At 45.4% G+C, this 17,598-nt stretch overlaps 1 protein-coding gene across 2 annotated transcripts in view; it reads right to left on the bottom strand.

Moving 5' to 3' along the window:
- The window catches only part of XKR4 (XK related 4), a 134,988-nt gene extending 119,305 nt beyond the window's left edge, over positions 1 to 15,683 (bottom strand). The window contains exon 1 of one of the 2 annotated variants that reach the window (XM_083747779.1): positions 13,477 to 15,683. In XM_083747779.1, the coding sequence (XP_083603905.1) occupies positions 13,477 to 14,324 (848 nt within the window). In that variant the 5' untranslated portion in view covers positions 14,325 to 15,683. The remainder of the gene's footprint in view (positions 1 to 13,476) is intronic. The other variant, XM_083747778.1, reaches the window with a different exon arrangement.
- Between the last annotated feature and the right edge of the window lie 1,915 nt (positions 15,684 to 17,598).

Below are 17,598 nucleotides of genomic sequence, written 5' to 3' on the forward strand. Positions count from 1 at the left end.
GACTTGGATTGGACAGAGGTGTTCCTCCACCCAGCTCTATTGGGCAAGCTGGCCACCTGCTGCATGCTACTGGTTCAGAGCTTTCCATTCTGCCTGCTGAACTTTTGGGTGGGCAGAAGTGCTGGTGGTGGGTATGCTGCTGGTAATAGCCTGTAGACAGCTCCAAAACAGGGTGTTCCAGAGGCTGGGAGGGTTGTGGCTAAGCCATCCTGGGAGCCATTAAATCCTGAGCTGATCCCACTATTGTCATGTTATGATATCAGACCTAATCTGTGCCTGATCACTATACCAGTTGCATGTTGGCACAGTGATCATCCTGGCCTTGTTTTCTGATCATCCATCATCACTGGAGGGCTGCAGATGCAGTAGTGGCCTCACCATTCCATAAAGAAGAAGAAGAGTTTGGATTTGATATCCCGCTTCATCACTACCCTAAGGAGTTTCAAAGCGGCTAACATTCTCCTTTCCCTTCCTCCCCCACAACAAACACTCTGTGAGGTGAGTGGTGCTGATAGACTTCAGAGAAGTGTGACTAGCCCAAGGTCACCCAGCAGCTGCATGTGGAGGAGCGGGGACGCGAACCCAGTTCCCCAGATTACGAGACTACCGCTCTTAAACACTACACCACACTGGCTCCCTTGCCAGTCAGCAGTGGGAAGTTTTATTTCCCCCTAACAGGCAATGATAAGCACCTCTCTTACGTACTCAGAGAAGAGGGGAATGTGAGTTGCCATATTACCCCGTGAATGTATCTGTAAGGTTTTGGGTTTTTTTCATAACCAAATATAACATTCTCAAAAGACACAGAAACTTCAGACCCAGTCCAGTGTACACATCAGCTTGACAACTTGGGAAAGCTTTGTGTAAAAAGATGTGGGGAGGGCATATTGATCTAGAAGAAAGTGAAGACTTTGTGCACAAATGTTTTGAATAATATACCCAGACAGTGCAAGAGTGGCCTTGGCAGCATTCAGCTACTACCTTTAAAAAGCTCATTCATATCAATGAATTACACTCTACATAAGCATGAGGCCATTTTCAGCATTAGTTCAATTCCCATTCTTACTTCCTTCTTACATTTCTCATGCCAAGAAATAAACAGCAGCACAGCACTGAAGCTACCTGTCTTGCTAAAGTTAATATTCATAAATATGATGCGTCATTAATATAGATATTTCAGGAATATATAAGGTGTGAATCTGTATTTCTGAGGGGTCATCAACTTTTCTCTATCTGCATATTTGGCCTTTCATGAGTTACAACATGCATAACTGACATACAACACATTTTATACCCACAGTATCCAAGAAGCAGAGGGTAAAAGCAAGTCCTAGACCAGCAAACCAAAAGAGGGATAAATTAATGAGAAGTAGACCTATCCATCAGACAAAGCACTATGAGAGAGACAGAAACAGAGATTGGTGCAGTATGCACCTATGTGGAAACCACATGAAGTCCTCCTCTCTAATCCCAAATATCTGTGGACTAACAGTGATTAGTAATGGAAAGGCATTCTCTCTATGAACAGATGCATTTTCTTCATAACTATTGCTCACATATGTATTATTGATAGTCAACATTCCAAGACATTCAAAGTATGTTCTTCTGGGGTGAGCCATGGTAAGTCCTAGCTCAGATTAAACTTGGGGGTGGGGCTACTTCCATGCTTCCATGTTGTGAGATGGACTGTTATCATACCTAGTAGCAATAACATGTCCTAAAATTAGAACAATATATGAATAAGCAAAATGTTTGTATAAAACACACTATGTTAAACATGTCCTAATTACTTCAGAAATGCAATGCCATCTTGTCTTCAACATTAATGTCACTATAAAGCGCGGCCCACAAATAGCATCTAGGTGAGGCTCATCTAAAAATCAATGTAACTTCTAATTACTGTGGCAAAATGCACCCAGTCAAAAAGGAGGGGAGGAATGCTTCAAGTGATGGTGTCCCAGTAGACATAAATGTAATGTTAACCAGTACTCTTGACTATCACATCTGAAAAATTAAAATATTGGCTGAAAGGATTGACAAACATACAAATACACCCTTGGAGTTCCATGAGTTAGACAAGTTATTCTAGAATTGGACAACATGTGAAAACGTCTGTGTGTGTGTGTGTGTGTGTGTGTGAGAGAGAGAGAGAGAGAGAGAGAGAGAGAGAGAGAGAGAGACCAGCATGAGTTACAGTTGCTGACAAGGATCACACAGCAAGAGGGAAATGTGCTGCAAGCACCAAGAATTGAAAGCACTGAAAATATAACTGGGATAGACTCCAATTCAGACACAGCCTAGAGGGACAGGGCTCCATGAACATACACATGATCCTCTTGACCCTTGCTGTCACTGAATATGGTAAACAAACAAACAAACAGGCTATGGAGTTTGAGTGGCCTTTGACATTTCACTGTTTACATGTACCATTTTAAAACTAGTTTTTACACATTCCCGAAAAGAGGGGAGAAAGAAAAAGAAAGATACTACAGCCTTTAACCTTGAGGTCATAGTTAAACCCACACATTTGGGTCATAGCTGAAACACCAAAAAACAAAACATATTTCCCCAACTTTTAGCACTTGGTATCCAATGTATGTGATCCAAAGAAATATGGAGTCCAGAGAAGCTTCAGAATGCTTTTTCTTGAACTCTGAGCACTCCTGTGTCAGATGGAAAACATATTTTAAAATTCATGTGATTTTCAAAACAGTGTTTCAAAATTCAGGTGAGTTGTTTGCAACATGATTTGGGTGTCCACAAATAAGTAATAAAATTCGACTAATCTAGAGCAGGCATGTCCAACAGGTAGATTGCAATCTACTGGTAGAGCGTGGGGTGTTCCTTGTATATCCTGGTTGATCTCTGGCCCCTCAGTGACCTTTTTACAAAGAAAGCAAAAAACTTTGGCTTCCTAAAAAAAGCTCCATAATTTTGGTGAGATCACTGCCAGTCTTTTTACGACAATGGGTAGATCACTGCCAGTTTTTTTTATACTGTGAGTAGATCACAGTTTATTGGGAGTTGGACGTCCCTGGTCTAGAGCAAGTATTTTAAGGAACTTTTTTGATTCTGGACTGTGTTATTTTCTTACAGTACAGTGGTACTGCGAGTTACAAACACTTTGGGTTACAAACACATTAGGTTACAAACTCTGCTAACCCAAAACTCTGCTAACCCTTGGGTTGAGAACTTTGCCCCAGGATAATGAAAATCATATGGTGGTGGTGTGGAAGGCCCCATTAGCAAAAGTGCACCTCAGGTTAAGAACGGTTTGGGGTTAAGAATGGACCTCCGGAATGAATTAAGTTTGTAACCCGAGGTACCACTGTAATTGTCTTGTGCTTTAACCTCTTTCCTAAAACATTATGGATAAGTAAAAATGTACAAGTCAAAATTGAGAATTACAGACTAGGAAAGCGGTTATTCTGACTTGTGAAAAAGAAGTTCCTTATATATTCAAAATAGATACATTTGTCTTCAATTCCATACACTACACTTATGCCATTCCATTTGTCATCCTTGCTTTTAACCTTTCCATCCAAGCATTTTCCTGTATTGTTCATCCTATACTACAATCCATGCAGGTTTAAACTACATTTTTCCAGCATCAGTGTAGGACCTTCATATGTACGATGAATGCATCCCACAAATCATTCATATATGTATAGAATGATTTGGGTCCTTCTCACCAGCATACAGTCACCTTCCTTGTACCACAGCTGTTCCCTGTGTCATTCTAGTTTCTGTGTACTGATGCAAACATAGTTCTGGTTCTGATCATGCTTTAGGCGAGTAGGAATGAGCCCTGGGTTTATCTGCATGAAAATTGAAGCATTCACTTTTTACTTAAGAACAAACTTAAGTAGCTCCTTGTTTTGCATCAATTCAGGGAGTTATGGTTTGTTCTGAAAGAAGTTAGTTTAAGAAAACCAGATTAAATTGTGATTTGATATCCAAATTAGTTAACTAAGGGCTTATCCACACTTCCGTTTCCCCACCACTTTTCCCTGGGAAAACCCATGGATTAGTGTTGAATCAGAGCAAACGGCAATCTGGCTTTCTGTGGACTGCCATTGGTTCCAATTCATTGCTAAAGCAGGGGAAAGTGGTGGGGCAAACGGTAGTGTGGAAAAGCCCTTATCCTAGCAAACATGGGACAAGTGAGAAAACTCTCAGACCCATGCTTTCTAGGCACAGGACAAGTGGAACTGTGAACGAACCCCCTCTTTAGCTAGAACAAACCTCATTTTCTTGTATGTAACCAGTGGCGTAGCGTGGGTTGTCAGCACCCGGGGCAAGGCAAGTAATTTGCGCCCCCTAACCCATGGATTTGCGCCCCCTAACCCTAACCCCCCTGCACCCCCCACGCTACGCCACTGTATGTAACATGGAACTGAGGTTTGTTCTAATGTGAATGCAGAAACTTATACTCTGCTCCTCTCAAGTTCAAAGGAGGGGGATTAATGGAGAGCATGTGAGCCTGACATTCACCATGGTTTGTTCACAATCATTTATTAGGTGGTTTAGAATTATCATCTGAACTGGGCCATAGTCCCAGCCTACTCTAATTTTTCATCACATCCTGCAGTGTTTCTTCGTGTTCCCAAAATATACACTCCAATCCATTGTTCTAGATTTCCCCAACCACAATACTAAACCACTGCTATTAAGCACTAATCACTATGACAAACTTTACTGAAATAGGTTCAGCTCAGACCTGAAAGAGAGCCTCTGATTACTGTATATGATAAACGCCCTTATTATATCCAAATTAGGAATTTTATATTACTTAGGACTTGTTTGATTTTTTTCCAGGGGTAAAAAAATGCTGCGCAGATCATCAGACACTATTACTAGCCAGTATTTCATTTGTAGAAATCTAGGCACAAAGTGGCATTGATTGTATTTTTTCCCTAGTCTGGAAAAGAATTGATTATCACTGACCTCATCTACTTGTGTCTAGGACATTGTACCATGAGCCTTTCCCACAACTTCATTATATGCTTCATTAACTTAACACCTTTATAATTTCCACATTCCTTGGTGTCTACTTTGTCTTGAAAAACCGGTGCTAAATTATTAGCTCCCTGTGCTTTAAACATCCCCACCCATTAAAAATTGAATTCAGGAGTTTCACTCGTCCCCAACCACATCCTTTCTAGTCCCTGCTGTGTGTGCTGCTCCATGCATAGAAATCTCCCTAGTACTGCTCCCTCCCATCCATAGCCCTCCTGCACACAGATATATGCATTTGTATCAGGGTTACGTAATGCTGTTGAGTGCCTTCAGAGATTTACTGGGGATTCCATTCTGCCCCAGGGATTGTTCTCTCTTTGGTGCTACTTCCGTCTCATGCATTACAGCAGCAAGCCATTATTATTTCTAATTTAGATGATACTCCCCAGATAATGCATTGAATTGAGAAAGTCATGAAAATATTTTTCCTTATCAGTTTTAATGAACACTTTTATTACTATACTTAATAATTTCCACTTTATTCAAAAATTGAATTATTTTATTTTAATTTTGCCAGGTTTCCCTTTTTTCTCTTCACTTGTTACCTGCTCTTTTATTTAGCATATAGTAACTTATTTGAGGAGCTTCCTCTAATATCAGCCCCTGCCACTTTAATATTTTCTCTTTTGTTTTGTTTTCCCCCACCTGTAAGACCTACAGGTCTTATCTATACTATTAGTATGATCTGATTTTGCACTGAACAAGAATTGAAATTCCACAGACTCTTCACTCAATAAAATTTGCAATAATCACATATGTTGAGGTTTTGAATACATTAGAATTAGAATGACACAAACTTACTGAAGAGAGATGGGAGGGGAACTAGGAGAACTATGGGGCCATGTGCAAGAACAGGAAATGTTGCTAACACAAATCACAGATCACTGTATGTCTTACTCATACAACATCTATTTCTGAGACAGTTTCAGACATTCACCCTAATGCAAAGTATCATGTACACTCATATGCATACATGATTTTCTTGTGAGCACAAGAAAATTATTCATTCATACACATACTACAAACACATTATTTTCTGCTCATGGGAATAAAGGAGAATGGGATGGAGAGAGAGAGAGAAGGAGAAGATAAAGGGACAGAGGAAAAGGGACAGAAGGATGGACTGCCTTCTTTGCCAGCTGCTGCTGTTGAAAAAGGGAGCAACAATGTCAGGAGGAATTGCTGATGCACTAGCAGAAGCAGCCAGGAAGGGGTTGAGGAGCTCCTAGGAACTTGGAAGGGAAGGAGTCAGATTATGTGGCATTCTCAGTGATGCCCAAGTCCCAGTGATGCCCAAGTCCCAATTCAGCTTGAATTGGGGCTAGGGATTAATCAAGTTATTTTTGGGTCCTCACCCTGTCCCAAAAATGACTTGCTTTACCAAACACAGTTCAAAATGGAATGAAAGGATTCACAAACCATGATTGGTCTGTGCTTTAATTCATCATGCCCATATACAGAAACAAAATGAACAACCCATTCCCCTACTTTAGAAATACATGATAAATTTGAATCCATGAGTGGCCAAATTAGCAGTGAACTCTTGGTTTGTTTCCAGATTCAATTCAAGGTGCTAGTGCTAATTTTTAAAGACCTAAAAGCTTGTGACTGGGTTACTTAAGATTTACCTTCATATGTCCCGATGCACATGCTCTGTCATCATCTGTTGCCCTGCTCTAAATCTCTCACACCCTGAGGCACAGCTTCCAGTGACGAGGGCAAGGTTAGTAGTTCCTGTCCTCTGGAACACCTTACTAAGTGAGATGCGCCAAGCCCCATCACTGTGCTATTTTTAGCTAGTTGGTAAAAAATGTGGCTGCTTATAGATGCATGTGGCTGATTGTTTAATCTCTGATGTTTTGGTTCTGGTGGTTGTTTTGAAATTATTTATTGTGGTTTAGATTTGATATACAGTGGACGCTCGGGTTGTGAACATGATCCATGTGGGATGCACGTTCGCAACCCGCAGCATTCACAACCCACAGTGGTGCTTCTGCACATGCGCAAAATGCGATTCAGCACTTCTGCACATGCGCAAAATGCGATTTAGCACTTCTGTGCGTGCGCAACCGCCAAAAGTTAGAAGTAACCTGTTCCGGTACTTCCAGGTTTTGGCAGGTCCGTAACCCAAAAAAACGCAACCTGAAGGGTCTGTAACCCGAGGTATGACTGTATATTGATATTTTGATTTTATAATGTAATGTTACAATAGGAATATATTTTAATATGGTTGTTGCATTTGAATTCATTAGGTTCCTTGAATTTCTTTTGAAAATTGGGCAAGGTATACACTTTTTAAAAAATAATTAACATTATTTACACTTGAGTGAGTGGCAGGCTTGGCCATCATAGCCCCTGTATGTACTAAATTACGCTAGTCTGGCTATGGAGTTGTTGTTGTTGTTGTTGTTGTTGTTGTATAGAAGCCACTTTGAGAAAGTTTGTATGTATAAGTTAAGTAAGTGAGTAACTTTCAGTCTCAGCTGGGCTTTGTAATGTTTTCTCCGCTATTCACACCCTGCCCCCCCCCCCCCGCCAGCTATACTATGCAGCTATACTGGACTAATTTCAGATGCAGATTTTTGCAGATATATTTTGAGGAAGCCATTCCCCACTCCAAATAACAGAAAGAAGAGGGGGAAATCTCTACTTCAGAGCTAGGCTGGGTAGCTAGAGCTTTCTATAGTGTGGTAGTAAAATATATATTTGTTGACCCAAAGAGAAGGACAAGAAGAAAAGGAAAGTCAGTGGCACACCTCGGCATCTCAAATTTCAGTGGTGCCCTGTGCAACACCAAAATCCGGTGCCCCCTCACCTCCCGTTCAACATCATAGTTGTGGTGCTTGCTACACCGACCCAGAAGCTCTGCATGTGGTGCGACCAAATTGGCTGTGCGCCCCTAGATCTGCCCTTGGGGAAGTGCAGGAAAGCAAATTTTAGCTAACAGGAAAAACCAGACAGCCTCATAAGGTGATGAAGTCTTCGTCACTGGAATTATTTAAGCACAGACTGGATAAACATTTGTTAGGGATGCAGTGGTTGCATCCTGCATTGCACAGGGGGGTGAATTAGATGACCTCCTAAGTCCCTTCCAACTCTGTGTTTCTATGAATATTTTTTTTTTACATTTGGTGGGAAAAGAAGCCAGATTAGGAAAAATCAGAGAAAGAAATCCACATCTCTCTACCTTCCCACAAGATAGGAAGATGCCTCCACCTGCCTGCACCATTTGAATACTTCCAAATGACATCATTGCTCATGTTGTGCTTCCCAGAACCTTCATTGAAATAACTGCTTCTTCCGGCACTTGCTGAAAGCACATTTATGGGGTAGATTCTCATTTCCAGTAAATCTGTTATAGCACACACAAGATGTGAGTTAAGAGTGCTGCATGTACATACACATACCATCAATACAACATGCATATATTTGTCAAAATATCCATAGCTTTATACTGAGAAATTCAATAGGAAGGCGACGATAAAAGATAAGAATAAACAATAAAATCCCATAAGGTGATAAGACTCTGACTCCCCGGCTGAAGCAAAACAACTATCTGGCTGTATCAAGTATTCAGACTATAGCAGGAACATGAACTCCCTGATCACCTCCAATATCTGTTTCAACTTTTCGTTTGTGCATTCTATGCCAGAGTTCAGCATTGACATTTGTAGAAATGAGAGGCAGAACACAAAGAAGGCAGTTTTAATTATTATTCATAAATCAAGTGTCATCAGTGGCAGGCATCACTTTCCACGCACCCTAGTAAAATGTTCATTTTAATCATTTTAAGTAGCTTTTTCACAGCATCACCCTGTGCATGCAACATTAAAACCCCCATTAATTCCCAATTAGTATCCTTTAATTAAAAATAATAATACATAACTGTTTTCAACAATAGCATTTATATTTGTAAAGAAAATTTGAACTTAGCTGTATTACCAAGAATAAATGGGTTCCAACAATTCAGTGGCTTAACAAATGTAACAATTATAAGTGAATTACATATTTTATCGTGAGATTATATGAGAGGGCAAATATACCAAAGAACCAGCAATTTACATCTCTAGGAAAGAGGGGGAAAAATGGGGAAGGGGAACATGATATATCCTCTCTACTTCTGTCCTCCCTCCCCAGCCATCCTTCTGTCTCTCCTTGCAACCATTTCAACAGATGTCTCCTGCAGTTGCAGCTAGGGATGTCAGAAAAATTCTTCACATTTTTGCACAAATTCCATATGTTTCAGCATTTCAAAGTGTATCCTGGAACTAAAGTTCCTCCTTGTCTTATATACCCCATTAGCCTTTGAATGAATTTGGTGTGGTGTAGGTTATGTGGGCATTGTTGTTTCCAAAAAATATTTCTTACCTTTAGTAACTGTGGCAACAAGTCACTCTTTAGTTATGCAACAGTATGTCCAAAAAAGGAGAAATGTCCCAGGCTATTGACTTTACAAAAGAATTTGGTTTGACTAAGATTAAAATAGGCACTGCTTGGACATTATTCCTTAGGTAATGAAAGTGTAATGAAGATGTCTAACCATAAATATGAACAGTGCAAAACATGCAGTTCACTGCACAAGGGCAGGGGAGGATAGACTTTTTGCATGCAACACGGGACAACGAGAAAGATTCAGCCTACGCACAGGATGGTGGGATAGGGATTCACACATGCCTACTGATAGCCATTGAGGTGTCTTGCTAGAGGAAATCATCAGCCACCCCTGCAGGGCAATCAAGACAGGAGAGGAAAAGCTGCAGTTTGTTGTTAACTGTCATGAGGTGGCAGGGTGTGTCTCAGTCAGCACTGTGGAAGCACATGGTTGCTGTCCGACTAGCACCACCACCTATGTTGGAAGCCAATTCTAACACTAGGAACTATTAGTCACTCAGCAACCATGCATTCACATGGTTCTGGATTCCTGATAGTTACTAGTAAGAATGAGCTTTGCTGCACTGGATGATTGCTACTGGGTGCCAGCCAGAGACCCACCTCACTGGCCAGTGCTGCTCTCTTGTTCTGTTAGTGCAAAGTACTTTTCACCATATCCTGTGCAACTTCCAAAGTTCCAAGTACATTAAGATGATGGGATAGAAGACCAGTGCTACTGCTGGGAAATATCAATGCTTGTCTCCTGAATTCTTGCTGATATTCTTCCTTTCCCACTTTCTCTAAATGACCCACAGCACCTCCAGCCCTACTGCTAAGGCCAGGAAATGTTAGCAGGGAAAACACAGAAAGGAGAAGTGACAAAACTGTCACTTTACTAGGCTTTGCTTGACTGTTAACTGCACCAAGTGTGGTCAGAAATAGAGCCAATATAACAACATCAACAACAACAAATGCTAGAATAATTTGTCTGCACATGTAATAATACATATTAAATATATCACATAAAACAATTTTCAGCCTAGATTTCCAATGTATCTACATGATTCTTAATAATATTTTTATTAGTGATTCTCATGTGCTTTACCAAACGGGGTCTAATATAGTATTATGTTTAGTTTATGTACCTTTTGGTCCAAAATATCCTGCAACATGGAATGGATATATATATATATGAAATTTTAAAATGATGAGGAATGCCTACTTTTGAACCCCAAGCTTTGCCATATAACTGCTTTTCGTGTATTTTTAAAAAAACAACTATTAATGCCTATCTTTGGTGAAAAAATGATAAACAATGTACATATCAAAATTCTAAAGTGTGTAAATGTGTGCTTTTTTCAAAATAGTGTTGATTCTCATGGTGAGAAAAGTAATAAGCCCTCATTTTAAAAATAAAAGCAGATATCCTGATAAGAATGAGGAGGCAATGCTAAAGTGTCTCAAAGGCTGCATGTAGTTTCCAATTCTAGCATTCAACAATGATGCCATCTTCTCAATATCATACAACAGTAGTGGGGAACCTTAAGCCCATGGGTCAAATGAGACTCGCCAGCTTTGGAAGGTCATTTTGGCTAACCCCATCTACATTTGCTAGGGCTGACATCATATATGAGATCAGATTTGGCACATATTGAAATTTCAGTCCATGGCCAAAGGAATAAAAGTGCACACTTTCCCCACCCCACCCCCTTGGAGCTAAATGTCAGTGCTTTTAAGATTTTGGTATCTTTTCCTGACACCCTGCTCAGTGGCAGGAAAATTTTAAAAAGTGCTGGCCTTTGACTTCAGGGGAAGAAGGGGTGTGAGCATAGCTAGAAAATGCTGATGATTCTTTTTGTGTGTGTCCCTAAATTGAATTCAGAGTAGACATGCAAAAGAACATGTTTTCTCTGCAGTTAAAACCTTCCTTTGCAGGTGTGGTTTGATTTGAAGAAGGGGCTACAAAGAAAGATTGTTCCTTTGCAACCACTTCTTGAACTCAAGATATGCCTGCAAAGAAAAAAAGGAAGAATGAGGAGCACTCCCAATTATTTCCTTTGAAGTCATGGTGGTGCCAGGTGATTTACAGTTGGCTGGCCCCACCCACCTGTCAAAGTGGCCCACAAGGGTGGGGGAGTTCTGAAACCACTCCACTGGCTGAATCCAGTTCCCCTCCCCTGCTGTACAACCTTAGCTAGGGAGCACCCCTAGTTTAACAAATCCTCACCTGGAAGTCCTGACGGTGTCCTAAACAATGAGCTGCTTTGTGCTCACCCAGATCACAATGCCCCTCTCTTTCTTCCAGGTCATGACACAACATTTTGAAATCAATTATCTGGATCACAGTCCAAATAACCAAAGTATGTGAGCAATAGGGTGTGGTCAGTTTAATAAAAAGATCTTTGACTAAAATAGAAGTAATGGAGATAAAGTTGGATGTCATTTTGGAATGAAGAAGTTCCATATTATGTTACAGCAGAATTTTAGAAATATTCTCTTCCTTCAGAAACATTATAAGAAAATATCCATGAACACAAAGATTTATTGAAATATACCTTTAGTCACAAAGCCAGAATCTCCAATATTATAATCAACTGTAAGCTATATCATATGTTACTTTTTATATAGTTCTGTATACAGGTTCAGATATACTTTAAAAAACAAATATCAACTATCAGCCATTCCACCTCAATTTTTAAATAAATCACTAAAAACACTTGCTGTCGGAATTAAGTAAGACCACCAACCAAGATCTCCAGGAACAAAGTGACTATAGTCCTCTATTTTTAAGTGCTCTAACACTTTTTTACACATTGATTCAATCAGGCAGCTATGTACTCACCTGCAGTGTCCTTCATAGCTACTAAGAAAGGAAACCCACTGATCCTAGTCAGTCCCATAATAAAATCTGCAGTCATTTCAGCTGGATCACAATTTCAAGCTTAACCAAGGTTCTTGAATTCTACTTTGATCAAGTAGACAGACATACACACAAACACACACACACACACACACACACACACCCCTGAAGTTACATGGAGCCTTTTTAAAAGTACAGTAGTTTAATGCAGGGGTTAAATTAACATTTCTCTAAATTTGTCCAAATACTTTATTACACTTTAAAGTGAATGCTAATTTATTATTACTATTAATTCCATTTGTTGGTCTCAAAGTGACTTAACAGGGTGCGCATACGAACACTTTTATTTTGTGTGGAGAACCAAAGTCTGCTGACAAACTCATCTTACAATACAGCCGGGTCCACCTTTACTCAGAAGTGAGTGCTAAGTAAATGTGCAGCCTGCAACACCTATTCAGGATTTTGAAACTACAGCCCTTTACAATGCTCCTCTTCTCTAAACTTCTGGCATATACCTTTTCATAAGGTGACGTTATGGCACCAAAGCCATAGGACCCTTAAACAACTAACCATGTGCTTGTTCCCCATATTACTTTTTAACAAGTAACAGCCTCAGAAATAACGCCTTGTGACTGAACAAGTCAATTGAAGCTGCGGCTGGAATTTGCGTGTGCTCCTTTTTAAGCAGACACATGGATTATCCTAGTGATATGGTATTTCCGCTTCAGAATTTGGAATGACCCCACCCATTATTACCCGCCAAGCGCATCTCTGCTTTTAAAGCTCAGGAGACAAGCAGGGAAACAGGCGAGGTCTCAGCATCACGCAGCCCAACAGTGCAAAAACAAACGAGTCTCCTAAGGGGCGTGGATGCCATCTCTCCATTGTGTGCCTATTCAGCCGCTCCTGAAAAGCCCTAAGTGGCAGCACGGGCAAGCCTTGACGGGTCAGTTAATTCAACACACAGAGAGTCCAAGGCGCACGACACGAGACAGTTGCCCTTGGAGAAGCGCGGGGGGTGGGCAGACTGTGCTGGGCCCCCACCCCGCCTCCCCAAGAGTTAAGGCAACCGGGCCTCGGCGTCAGACCCGGCTAGGCAAGTCGCCGGCTCGGAGCCTCTTAGGACACTTTCCCCGGCGACCGAGGCCCGGCTGCGCGCCTTCCTTAGCGCAGCGTGGCTGGAGGGAGTTCAAGGAAGGGGAGCGTGGTGAGCGCGCGTGCCTTACCTCCAGATCTGCCCCAGCTGCAGGATGTGGATGAGCGACTGCATGAGCCAGATGCAGAAGGCGCAGGAGGCGGACCGGCTCTTGGGGGGCCGGATGCCGCCGCCGCCGCCGCCCGCCCCTGCCGCTCCTCCGGCGGCGGCGTTGGTGCTGCTGCTGCTGTTGGTGCTGTTGGTGGCGTTGCCCTTGCTGGCGTTGGACGCCTGCCTCTGCGGCGTGCCGGGCCGGGCGCCGGCCTCCATGTCCCCCGCGGCGGAACCGCTGCTCACCAGCAGCTTGCTCTCGCCGTGGCCGCCGGCCGACGAGGAGCCGGGCGCTGCCGCCGCCGCCGCCGCCCCGTCCTCGCTGCTGAAGTCGTGCACGAACCAGCGGAAGCTGAAGACCTGCACCGAGAGCGAGCCCAGCAGCACGAAGAAGAGCGTCAGCCCAAACCACCAGCGCTGGCCGCGCAGGTAGTAGTCGACCGCCAGCCAGAGGTCCGTGCCCACGTCCGCGAAGTACACGGCCACGGCCGCCAGGATCCAGAGCCCGTCCCACAGCGTGTAGCGCCGCTGCTCCCGGCCCAGCCGCAGGCACAGCGAGGACGAGCCGCCGCCCGAGCCCCGCGAGCCCCCGGCCGCCCGACCGCCGCCGCCGCTACAGCAGCAGCGGCAGCCGCCGGATGAGCAGCAGCCGCCGCCGCCGCCACCAGGCGCCTCGTCGTCTTCGGCGCCGCCGGGCCCCGCCGCCGAGGGCAAGCCCGAGGCCAGCGCCTGCACCGAGCCCGAGTGCTCCGAGTTCTGCAGCGGCGTGAACGCCACCTCGCTGCCCTTCTTCATCTTCAGCCGCCCCCCGTCGGACTTCGCGGCCATGATGCGGCTGGAAGGCGGCGGCAGGAGCGGCGGCGGCAGGGAGAGGGACCCCGTCCGGGAGCCCCTTGGAGTCCGCCCCCTCCCTCCCCCGCCGCTGCTGCCGCGGACAAGCCGCTCGCTCGGCGGCTCTTCTCGGGGCGCTGACGGGGCTGGGCCAGCGGCGCTTGCGGGCGCTGCTGGAGCGCCGCCTGCCTGCGGGGAGACCCGCTCACCCGCCCAGCCCCAGGCGCGAGCAGCCCGGGGAGCGGTCCCCGAAGCAGACCATCCTTTCCTCGGCCTGGCCCGCCCCGCCGCTTTGCCGCCGCCGCTGCCGCCGCCGCCACCCAGCTGACTGACGCCGGGAAAGAGGATGACCTCATCCCTCTCCCCCCTCCCCAATACACACACGCGCGCGAGAGCGCACACACACACAGAGCAGCCGTGGCGCCCAGGAGGGAGGGAGGGAGGGAGGGAGACGATGGCACTGGGGAGGGGACGCTGTGGAGCAAGCAGCCGATGCAACAGGATGAGGGGATTTGAGGGGAGAAAGAATGAATCGCCTAGACGAGGAGCGCTGAGGGGTGGTCTGCAGAAAACGTTCCGGGAAGGACGGGCGGGAGAGGCGTCCGCCTTCCTTTGCAGAGCGGAGGGGAAAGGATGGCTACTTGTATTCAGGGGACACGGGGAGGGCTACCAAGATTGCCCTCTAAGCGGGGCGGGGGATTTTATTTGACGGGAACACACCTGTGGGGGGTATTTCGGCGGGTGGGAAATATATTAATATGTATATACGTGAGGGGAGAGGTAGAGACTGGAGTTCCACCACAGACTTGCCGCCGCTGCCCGCTTAGGCTGTTTAGTGCCACGCCGCTGTGGCCCTGAGCCTGTTTCGAGGCTGCAAACTGGGCGGGCGCGAGGAGACAGCCGCGGAGCTGCAGCTGAGGTGATGGGGCCGCGTGGGAGAAGTTGCAGGTGCCCATCCGCGCAGAAGCGCGTGCTTGCCGCGAGGGGTCTAGTTGCCCTTCCGGACGCCAGTCAAGCGGAGCAGGTGCTCGCGGGGCGGGGAGGTGGGGGAAGCTGGTTTCCCGCCTTCTTGGTACGGGCGAGTGAGCGGAGCCGCGCAGGCGGCTGCCTCATTAGCAGTGCTTTGTTACTTCAGGCCGCGTGGCGACGAAGAGGAGGGGAGTCTTCCGCAGCAGGTGGCGCACGGGAGTAGGAGGGAGGGGACCGGGAGGCGGCTCGCGTGCGACGGGCCATGCCCCCAAGAGGGACCTGCTCCTGTTACACGGATGCATTATGTATGTGTGCCACGAGGGAGGGAGGAGGGGCGGACGCGGGAAAGCCTTTCTTGGCCGCGCGCCAGCTCCACGCTGGTGGGGACGCGGGGGATGAGTCACGCGGGGGGGGGGGTGCGTAGCGCGCGCTGGAATCAAACGGCTGAAGCAGCGGTCGCGGGAGCAGAGCGAGTGAGTTTTCGTGGCGCTGCCTTCAGCTGGAAGTGCCTTCGCACGAGAGGCGTCCTTATCCCCCTCTTCCACAAAGCCAAGTGAGCAATCCCCGCCTGAGGCCATTTGCTGGGGATTGGAGACAGGCACATTAGCATGAGGATGTCGGTTAGGACGAGCCAGACCAACAGCGCAGCTGACAAGAAGAAAGGCTACGGAGGATTAGCGCCTCCTCGGCGAGGCGCGTCGCTCGTGGGCAGGGAGGCGAAGCGCGAAAGGACAGACAGAGTCGCCCACCTGGCAGAAAGAGCCCATTGTCTCTTAGAGACGTCTTAACTTGGACCGGTGCAAGAGACGGGGGAGCTCCGTTCGCCACACAGGGAAAACCCAGCGCCCGCGTATCGCGTCGTTTTTCGGCTCTTTGCACTCCTCACATCTTAGGCACCTTGTTGAAGGTTCCGCTCCCACAAGGAGACCTGACGGACGGAGCTGAGGGCTCAGCTCATAATTTTGAATATTGCACAGTTTCTTCATGGCATCCCTTTAAATGGGTGGCAGAAGCCGTATTAGGATTTGGGTTTGGAACAAGAGCCTGCCTCCGAGCATGTTCAGAGTGCTGCCGGATGCCTGATAGGCTTGGGTTTAGTAGCAAAGGTTCTTGTGTTCATAGCACCCAAAGCCAGGGCATCAGGTCCAGGGTACAGATTCTAGAAAGTATTGGCTTCAGTACCACTTCGCTCTTAGTTTTCGAAACTAGGCCTTCTATATGGACCATATGCAAGTGTCTTTGCACAACCATGTATCTCAGCAACCAATAGCAACTACATGTAAGAGCATACTCAGGGGGAAATACTAGCACACAGACCAAGCACCTTTCCCTACACGAACCTTCCCAGAACCTGTGTTGCATCTTTGTGTACCCCCTTCATGGACAGTGCAAAATGTGGCCACATGAGAAGTTCCTTTTCAGTAGTGACTGCCCAGTTTTGCACGGCTCTCCCCAGAGAGATGCACCAGGCACCATCATTATCAACTTGTAGGTAACAGGCAAAAACATTCTTGTTCACTCAAGTATTTGGCTTTTCGTTGGGGTCATAAGTTTTGATGATACTGAAGCCTGTATTGGTGTTTGTCTTTTAGTATGGTGGGATAGGATTTGCCCTTTTATTTTATTGCAGGATGAGTACTCTTCTTCAGCTGATGTTCTTTTATAATTTTGACGTCTTTTAATTTTTGTATCACATATGCTTTTATTATTGTAAGTCACTTTGAGGCATTTTTGTAGTGACAGATAAATGCTATCATCATCATCATCATCATCAAATGCATTTATATCCTACCTTTCCCCTGCAAGGAGCTCAAGGTGGCATGTGTGGTTCTCCTCCTCAATTAATCTCCACAACAACCCTGTGATGATACTAATGAGAATGGAAACACAGATTTCTGGTGCCTGCTAATGGAGTCAAGCGTGAAGATCTACCTGCTAATTTATATTTAGTTTCATTTGTTTGCATTTCCTTCTTGCACCCATCAAAATTTAGGAGCTTTGCAGTGACTGAAGCTTCTGGATCATAATTAAGGCAGCCCTACATATAACACGGGATGTGGGTGGTACTGTGGTCTAAACCACTGAGACTAGGGCTTGCCGACTGGAAGGTCAGTGGTTTGAATCCCCACGTCGGGATAAGCTCCTATTGCTTGGTCCGAGCTCCTGCCAACCTAGCAGTTCGAAAGCACGTCAAAGTGCAAGTAGATAAATACCGGTAGGTACCGCTCCAGCAGGAAGGTAAATGGCATTTCCGGTCACTGCTCTGGTTTCGCCAGAAGCAGCTTAGTCATGCTGGCCACAT

This window comes from Podarcis gaigeae (genome assembly GCF_964106915.1).
Source record: "Podarcis gaigeae genome assembly, chromosome: 7".
NCBI classification, from domain to species: Eukaryota; Metazoa; Chordata; class Lepidosauria; order Squamata; family Lacertidae; genus Podarcis; species Podarcis gaigeae.